The sequence below is a fragment of the Mizuhopecten yessoensis genome, unplaced genomic scaffold (assembly GCF_002113885.1).
Source record: "Mizuhopecten yessoensis strain PY_sf001 unplaced genomic scaffold, ASM211388v2 scaffold9109, whole genome shotgun sequence".
NCBI classification, from domain to species: Eukaryota; Metazoa; Mollusca; class Bivalvia; order Pectinida; family Pectinidae; genus Mizuhopecten; species Mizuhopecten yessoensis.
Genome location: NW_018407883.1, coordinates 1,676,543 through 1,686,302, shown reverse-complemented (window position 1 = coordinate 1,686,302; position 9,760 = coordinate 1,676,543). Strand labels below are relative to the sequence as shown.

Below are 9,760 nucleotides of genomic sequence, written 5' to 3'. Positions count from 1 at the left end.
GGGGTTAAGGAGGGAAGGAGCAAAAGAGCTTTTACAGAAATTGAGGAGGGGGAGGAGAGGGCTGCGAAGACAACAAGGGGTCCAAGTGGTAAAGATGTGGAGTCCATGTGTGTCCATTTATTAGTGCAACTATTCATTTAACCTGAAACATAATAATGATTTTAATTTCTCCAGTAAAGTGGCAGGGAGTTACATATCTCTCTTTTAATCAAAATTTAACTAACATTGACATTAATTTGACAGTATGGTTGTTAATGTTGACTGGACTTGGTCGTGTTTTGTAGCAATAATGCATCAATAGGAGTCTTATATTTAAGGGGTTAATTACATGTTAACCTAATTGTTTTTGTGTTTATATTCCAGTGTTTGGGTTGATTAAATCGTATGTTTTTCGTCTTAGATCGCTGGTGAAGTTTACAAGTGACATGTGTGGTATTTAGAAAATGTGTGGTGCTCAGAAAATATTTTGTTCTTAGAAACATGATATCGAAAGTACTCTAGTTCGTGTAGGAGATGACAATTGTTCAAAAATTAATTGTATGTTAAGCACTTAAAAAAATGTATAGAACTGAAGAAAAGATCAAATGTTACCACGTAATTAATGTAAAATGATGTTCATAAAATATAACACTTTTGTCAGTAGTGTCAAACAGAAATACAGTCTTGGGTATAATATAATGTTTTGATAGACAACAGCTTTAAAGTTATGTTTAATATAAGTGTGTTTTAGAGATGTTTAAATATAAGTAATTCTTAAACTATCAATTAATGATAAGATGCAGATTACACATAGAATATTTATAATTCATGAAACATTTGCAAATCAGGTCGGTGTAGTATCTTTGTGTACATCTAAAGTATTGTCATGGTCACCTCTCAACAACGTTGTCTAGTTCGTATAGTCTAAGTAATACAGTGAGCATTCATATTGCCTATGAACTGCATCTTAAAGCAGTTTATTGCTAAAAAAACTAATAATATGTTCACTATCTGACCAACACGTGTTTTCCAAGTTAATCTGTGCTTCCAACCAGGCTTGAACCTATTAGGTATACTGGTACATAATCATCAATTGAATTTCCCCGCTCACTGACTACTGTGTAACCATCTACCTGCGCATGTAGCTGAATAGATAATCACTGTCTATGTTGAAAAGTTAATTGTGTTTAGTGACACATACATGCAGCTAAATTCAAATGATGGCAATATGAACAACCTTGTTTTGGAGCAAGATGGTAGGCTCTGTCGATTAGTGCTAGGATTTAATCAATAATGACGCGCTGTCTAGATCAGCTTTTCACTCATATCATGTGCAGTCGAAGTCAGGAGGGGGTCACCGATGATGCTTCACAACTGATACCTATCCACTCATACCGATGTGCATATACTGACGCATACGTCATGCACGTACTTGACGGTGCATATTATCAACACTTACATAACTATTCAAACTGTCAAGAGCTTGTATGTAATCACTGCATACAAAAATCACCATAGTAGTGCAGCCAGGTCATTTCATTATTTCTGACTAACAAAATGTCGAAAAGTATTTAAATGGCAATTTGTGTGTTACATATTATAATGTTCCTACTTACACGTTTGGTGCGAATGTAATGAATAATATAATTTATAAACGAAAATGAATTATCATTGAGTACGGCAAAATATGTCATGTTTTCTTCTTTCGACATGTGTAGCAAAGGGAGATAACTTAAATTACCAGTTTCATCCGCTAGATGGCGTATTATGCCACGCAACCTTATTCCGTGAGTATTTACTTACGGCAATATGGTAATTTATATATGTTGTTACCTTGTGGATTAAGTTGTAGATAAAAGACAATGTGAATTTCAGTAAATTCTACGTTTTGAAATTATGTGTCAGTCATCTCCAAGATGACAAAGGTTTACGTCAACATTTGGTAGTTAAAGAATATACTAAGTTATACTGTAATTTAATGAACCCTTTTCTTCGGACATCAACAAAAACGACTATACCCGGCCAGTTCTTCGGTCACACGGAGACGAACTTATATAACGTCTGTATACCTACTAAGATATATGTTACTAATGCAGTATCATTAATTCGGTATTTTAACCGTGAAACTACAATTTACTGCTAACTTGTAACGTATTGTACCCAACCAACACAGGTCATCGCCACACAGTAGCATTAGAATAAAAAAGGAGTTACTTGACTGAGGTAAATCTCACTAGCTATCTCGAGTTTAAACAGAATGGTACTCTCCTTATTACACATTCCACAATTTCCCGGAATTCGATGAAAATTTGGAACGCAGAACGAAAGATTAGTGTGCTATTTCCGACACAAAAATATGAAAAATCTTGACGAAGTAAATGTACAGGCAAATCGTTTGTTCCATTATCAAATGCGGCATCTATAAATACTTGCGAAGAATATGTGCATTGTTTTATACACTCAAATGCGCATTTAGGATTAAGAATTATATTTTATTTACAATTTCCAACGAACAAAGTTAGTGATGTTGCCAGAACGTGGCAGTGTTTTGTAGGAATCGTGTGTTTGACGGTGCTCCATACTTTAGGAGTTATCTAAATCATCGCTGTCTAGTACAATAAACAATTTTGTAACATCGTTGTACAGGTAACAACACATATCGCTCACATAGTCATAGCTTGCCAAAGGGATCAGTCGGTCTTGAAACGTTGCGACACGTGTAATACATGTACGTACATTGTTTGTGTAGAAAGTAAAACTGTGATATCACTGTCTAGTTTCAAACTTTTTTTTGTCATTGTCTGGTCTTATTTAAGACATGTTCGTTGTGTCTCAGATCAATGTTAGTATGCACGAGTGGTATTTGTTGTGCTCAGATAAATGTTAAGAGCATAGAATAATGAATGGTGCTAAGTAAAATGAAAACGAAATATCAGAGGAGTCTGTGACACTGGAAAACTTGAGAAAGTAAATACAAAAACAGAATGTATTGTTAAAAAAGCTTGATTTACTCTTCCGTTCCAAATGGATACACATTGAACAGATTTCAAATGGAAATTAAAACAAAAGATATTTACCAATTACATGTAGCAGACCCATAGCTAAAGGCAGTTCTAAATAGATATTCTACAGAAAGAAATCGTGTTTAAGAGATGAAAATCACAGAAACCTTACAGTGTGATGTTGATATAAATAATAAAACATTATACCTATAATAATAATGCTTTATAAACCTTTCGTTATTATCACGGCTTAAAAAATGGAGAAAAAATATGACTTCACTCAATACTGTACTTTACTATTTACCTGAAGACCTACAAAAGTGATCCAGATGTCACAGACGAAAATCGTTTCAAGTCAACCATATGTAAAGCTATTTAAACCGAGGACGAGGAGCGGGAAAATAATGAATTCATAAAGCTGAAGCTTTTATAAGCATTTATTCAATAGACACACGCAGCATGAAATCATATATTCGGTTTTGCATTTTTGTTACCACAAAGTTAGTGATGTTGCCAGAACTTGACAGTGTTTTGTAGGAATCTGACGTATGTTTGACGGTGCCCCATGCTTTAGCAGTTATCTAAATCATCGCTGTCTAGTACAATATACAATTTCGTAACATCGTTGTACATTTTAGAAACATCTTTGTTGCACTTTGTCTATTCAATGAGTTAATTACAAAAGTCAGTAATATATCCATTTTGTACTACAGTGATACATGTAGTAGTTACTATAACAGTGATATAAGAAGGCATGTAAATGAGGTTGTCCGACGGCAGTGCACTTTTATCTATTAAATGAATGCATCATATTGAAATATAATGATAATATTGTGTTGTAGTTATTTCCTGATATACAATACATTATACTTTATGTCAACACGCAAATACATGATTGATTTCACATCTACAAATATGAATTAAATATCCACTTGAACAAATTTCTGGGGCTTAAAGTATAAAAAAAAAAATTAAAAAAATATATAGATAGGAAGCTACTCTGAAAGTACTGTAACATGCAAGTATAATGCATTAGATTAAGCGTACATCATCAATTAATTATGATGAGGAAGAGGATTAACATAAACTATATATATCAATGCTAAACTTTGTAAGAAATTATCAAATCAAGTCGGATTGGTATCTTTGTGAATTCTCATTGTTCTACGTCAAATCTCAATAGTTGCATTGTTCGTATACCACGGCTAGTTTTTGCGCGGTGGATTTAGAGGGGAACACTTTAGTCGGTATTCCACCAACACTTTTTGCCGCATGTCTTTGAATGTGAAGTCAGAGTTGGGCAGAAACTCTTCAATGGTGCTGTTCTCGCTGACGTAGTCGAAGTACGGCCAGTGGGTTGTGTCCCCTGCGTCGTAGTCGTAACACTGAATGGTGGCGCAGAAGTCGGTTGTATTGTTCCATAGCTTGTGCGTTTGGAACCAGTTCCTGTTGATCCATGTAACATCACCTGCGTACGCATTAAATGTTTTCATAGGAACTGCATCTGGCTCTGTCGTCTGCTTGTTGTAGATTGAAATGTTGATTTCGCCAAACAGGACTTTGATGACTGCGTTCGCGTTTCCATGATTATGTATTGGACTGTAGTGTCCTGACGGCCAAATCTCGAGGACATACGGAATTCCCGGCGAATTTCCGAGACTATGTCCTAGCGTTACGCGTAGGTATGTCTCCTCTTTTCCACTTCCTTCACCGAATTCTCCGGCTTTCGACTTCAGCTTTTCATAAAGGAGACATCCCTCTGTCTCGATACTGAACCTGATGGCATCAGAGAGGAGAACATCATCCACTTCCGGTGGCCAGTTCAACTCACAGTTACGGATGTTCTCGTATAGCTCCTTACAGGCAGGCGGGAGGCTTCCTGATAAAGGGGGAAAACCAAAAGTGATATACCATTTACATTATTCAGGCATACAAAATCAAAGGTTTTATATATCTACGATTCATTTTTAAATTTGCTTTCGTAACGGACTTACGGGTGGAAATTGATATCACTTTTTTTTTTTAAATCTTCATAATTGTTGTACATTTGTACAATGAAAAGAGTTAACATAAAAAGGTAATCATTTTGGGGGGAAATTCTGTTAAAGTATTTCACTCTGTATCTTACTAGATCTTACCTGTCAACATGTACTTGCTATTGTCAAGTGTAAACAGGGTGACTTTGGAGCTGTCCAGGACGATTGGTGACATGTTGCAAACGAAAGGGTTCTTATAGAAAGCAACCCTTTTCTCGACGTCTATCACTGCAAAGATATTCAAAATGATTTTTAGCGTCAACATAAAGTTATTTGACTCTTTAATCATATCTCAATGTGGACAGCTAGCAGTGGTTCAGAAATCTATACATCCAAAATTCCAATAATCTATATAATCTTAATGTTTATTCATGTGTCGATATTTCGGCATTAATTTACTCTACGCGAACAACGCTAACACTTCCACACTTTTACTGTGCTTTAAGTAATTATTATGGAATAATTTTAAGACAATAGTCAATATTTACACTATAAAACTGTATATTTTCCACACAACTTGGAACTTACAACTTGCGGATAGTGTAGAAGGCACCGACTGAGTACTATCATATAACTTCACTTGGCCTTGGAACTCCGCATTAAAAAGACAATGATTTCGTTTTCTAATTACCGCCTCTTCGGCTGGCATTGTTCCTTCAAGAAAATTGTACTCAAGCAACGTGGTTTCCTCCATTGTGTAGCCTTTGCCGTATTTCAGAACGAGGCTATCTCTGTTGTAACTGAACCAATATGAAATCTTCTTTCCTTCTACGTATCCGCATTGAGGATGCTCTACTCTTTTAAGGGTTTGACAATGATGAACGTGAACCCTTAAAAATTCTGCATACTGTTTACCAATGGCAAGAACGATTGCATCTTTAGATGACGATGTTGTCACGACGACCCGGAATACACTGTTCCGTGTTATGTTGAAGGTGAAAACTCCTTGTCCATTGACAGGCATGGGCTTGCTCCATGTTGGACCACATCCAGAAGACCCTAGCACTTCAGAAAACCACCACATAGGTGTCTATAAGAACGACAAAATTGATATCTATATATAAATATAAACTTTTTTTTATTTTACAACAATTATGAAACAAGTTATTTCAACTTATATTAATCACTCTTGTTGGCTTGGATGTTAGCGAAAGGGGGTCTTAGTGTGGAAGGAAACTGGAGTACCCGGAGAAAACCCACGTGGTCGGGCAGGTGACCCCATACCTTTCACTTCCGATCGGGGAATCGAACACCGGCCGCCTTGGTGAAAGGCAAGTGCGCATTCCACTGCACCACCCGACCACCCACTGAAATATATATCAGGAACGGAACGTATTCATAAGCCTAATTAAACAAGTAAAGCTATAGAAAGAGAAACACGTAGCATTGCTTATTACACATTATCATTTATAAGAGCTACAAACCTACTGAATACGATATATCAACCATAACTAAATAGTTGGAAATTACTATATTGCAATATTTCTATTTGCTTTCTTTAAAATTTAACTATTTTAACAAATATTTACTGTTAAATTGCCCTTCTTTATACAAACTAAAACAAACATTCCCTCTTATTGAAGGCCGTTGCATTTTTATTAATATTGGGACCACGAAAACAGGGCCTTTTACTCTTTGTATCTACTTTGTACATGTAATATATTGATTAAACAGAATCTCAATTTTGCATTGAGATAGTTTGTGATTAACTTTTACTTTATAACAATATTCATCTCAAAAATATTTTCAATTTCAACAATTTTTATTGACAAAAGACTGTTACACTGTCACTGCTTACAGCCTCTATTATGCCAGGAGGCACGGAAGTCTAGTGGTAGAACGCCGGGCGCGTTACCGATGTGTTGCGGGTTCGAGTAACGGCACGGCACTGTTTTGTATCTTTGAGCAAGGTGCTTTACTCCGCTTGTTCCAGTCTATTCAGCTGTAAATGAGTACGTGGCTCGGCAGTGCTACAGTGAATAATTGTTGAATGGTAGCTGTGACCGCCGAAATGGCAGCACCGGCTATATGCTCCCAAGAGGGAGTTGAGAAATAAATTGACTGGCTGCGAAGGCCCTTTAACTACGAATAATAATTTATGAACCGCTTTGAGACGACCCACGAACTAGGCTGTGATAAAGCGGAATATAAGAACCTCGAATTATATTATTGTTATAAGTCCTCTCCATTTGTGGTATGTATATGGACATATTATATTGATATTATAGTTTTAAAGCTATGTTAACTTTTTTACGAAAGTAATAAACAATGATCTTCTTACAAGCTTGCCTTTAACGCTGCAACAACAACGAATCTAGCTTCTTATTTCATTTACTGCACGTATTAACAGATGTGTAAAGGATACCGCTACATAACGTGTACTTACAGTAGGAAACCTATGGCTGCTTATATATAATCAAGAGTTTTACTTTACCAAGGTGTGTTAGAGTTGGACTGATATCATACCCACTAACCAATACACATAGAAGTATGTGGTTGTTGGAATTCTGTATACAAGACATGTTCGCCGCGGTTAAAGCTTTTCAACTTTCGTTATAAGGATGATATAATCATGACAGTGGATATAAGTACACTTAATACTATATGTCGTAATGGCATGTACAGAGAGCTTACAAGGAAAGGGCTAAAGTTTAACTGTTTGATATTTTCCCAGTAAACACTTAAGTACTTAAATAAACTGGTACGCCGAAACAGATATCAGTAGAGGAAAATACGTTGAATGACAAATTTCACTACGTGAACACAACGTCTGTTCGATGGGAAAAGTAAATGGGCGAAGTTTACATATATCACGTACGGGTAATTGCCAGAACATGCCGTTCATCTTTATTTCAAGAAATGATCCGATACTTAAAAGTGCAAAGAGCCAAAATGGTCAAAAGAGAACTTGTAAATCATGTCCTTAACAATCTAAAATGTACTCTGTGGAGATCAACTTACCATAATTTGATCTAGATGTTTGAACATCGTGTAATTTCTACAGCACTACAAACCTACAATACAAAATAAATCATAAACATGCAACATCGATACCAAAGACGTTTCAATGAATGGAAAGAGAAATAAATGTAATTGATATTATACAGAAACATTGATCGTTCATTTCGAAGCCGATAAAAAGAGAATATCGAAGTTGCGTAAGCAAAACCGTTAATCGAACTTAAAATCCATTTAAACTAGGGCAAACATATGAACAAAGGAACGATTTATATTTTGGTCCTTGGGAAAGTACAAAGAGAATAAGACCAGGTGTTCCAGAAGTGTACGCATCTTCTGCTCCGTCACCGACATTCGTCACCTAACATCAATATTGCTGTAAACATATTATATTTCATCTGATATTAACTTAAGTTTAACTGTAATTTCGTTCCTTTGTTCTTGAAAACATTTTGACCCCAGTGTATTCCTTAGATCATTTAACATATGCATCACTGAAATGTATTGGGTGTACATCAACAAATCCGTTCGACGGGATCATGTAGGAGAATTATTACCACAACAATTCTGTGAAGTTGAGTAGTTGTTTTTCGGAATTGCATGTGACTGTAGTTTTAATATTTCATGGTTTTATAATGATACAACAGGTCACGTTTTATGCCCCCTTTAAAATATCTATGACACAACAGGTCACGTGATATTGGACTAGGGTGTTATGCCACTTTTAAAACATCTATGTCACAACAGGTTATCGTCTAAGGTATTCACATTCAAATGGGCATCTCAACGATACCCCAGGCTAATGATGCCCACTGGGAACTTTTCGAATTGCAGTATAAAAAACTTCTATTTTTGTGTTCAACATACCAGTGCGCATTGTTAGATTCCTATACTGCTTTCAAACACCCATACTGTGATAGATCATCGTCGAAGGGAATTTACCTTCAAAACGGCATCAACGATACACCGGGTCGTTAGTCTTCTAGGGAAATGTTGATGAGATAAGAGATAAACGAACAGTTTTATCGTATGTGTGTCAATTTCAGTACAAGAAAATAGACTCTCCGATTTCAAAAGACTTGTTCTAGAAGTATTATCTGATGTTGGCACTTAAATCTTAACAATACTGTTTGTACAAGTTAAACTGTGCTTCCAACCAGGCTCTTACATAATGCCCAAATAATGGTTCTGGGTGGTTCTGAGTCCCTGCCCATGAGCTACTGTCTGAATATTTACCTGCAACATGTAACCGGATAGATGAGCAAGCGAATGCTGAAAAGTTCACTATGTTTAATGACATAGAAATGCAGCTGAATGCACGAGAAGGTAACAAAATCACACAAGTGTCACAAGATGGTATTTGATCTTGTTTGGGAGCCAGGTAGCAGGTTACGCCGATGCTCGCATACTTCCTGCACGCACTTTAAGGTTAACACTTCTATTATACTATTCAAACTGGCAAGAGCTGGTAAGCAATCACTGCACACAGTACCCGCTTAAGTTAAACAAACATCATTTATGACAAGCTCCTGTGCTTAGTGATAATAAAATTGATAATGTATCATTATGTACGTCAAAATGTATGTTTATTATTTCCATATGAATGGTAAAGGAAGATAGCTTAAACTACCATATCATCCGCTCGGTGGTGTATCATACCATACCACTTATTTCGTCAGTTCACGCTTACTTCAATATGTGTAATAATATACGTAGTTATATTGTGACATGTACTAAGTTTTGGACATACGGCAATGTGAATGTCAGTAAAAAAAAAAAAAAAAA

At 36.0% G+C, this 9,760-nt stretch overlaps 2 protein-coding genes across 2 annotated transcripts in view; both read right to left on the bottom strand.

Annotated features, from left to right (window-relative positions):
- The window catches only part of LOC110457384, a 33,890-nt gene that overhangs the window by 10,123 nt on the left and 14,007 nt on the right, over positions 1 to 9,760 (bottom strand). The window lies entirely within an intron of this gene.
- Positions 3,965 to 9,760, bottom strand: part of LOC110457385 — a 61,940-nt gene continuing 56,144 nt past the window's right edge. The window contains exon 6 of the mRNA XM_021508634.1: positions 3,965 to 4,860. Coding sequence (XP_021364309.1) covers positions 4,187 to 4,860 — 674 coding nt within the window. The 3' untranslated portion in view covers positions 3,965 to 4,186. The remainder of the gene's footprint in view (positions 4,861 to 9,760) is intronic.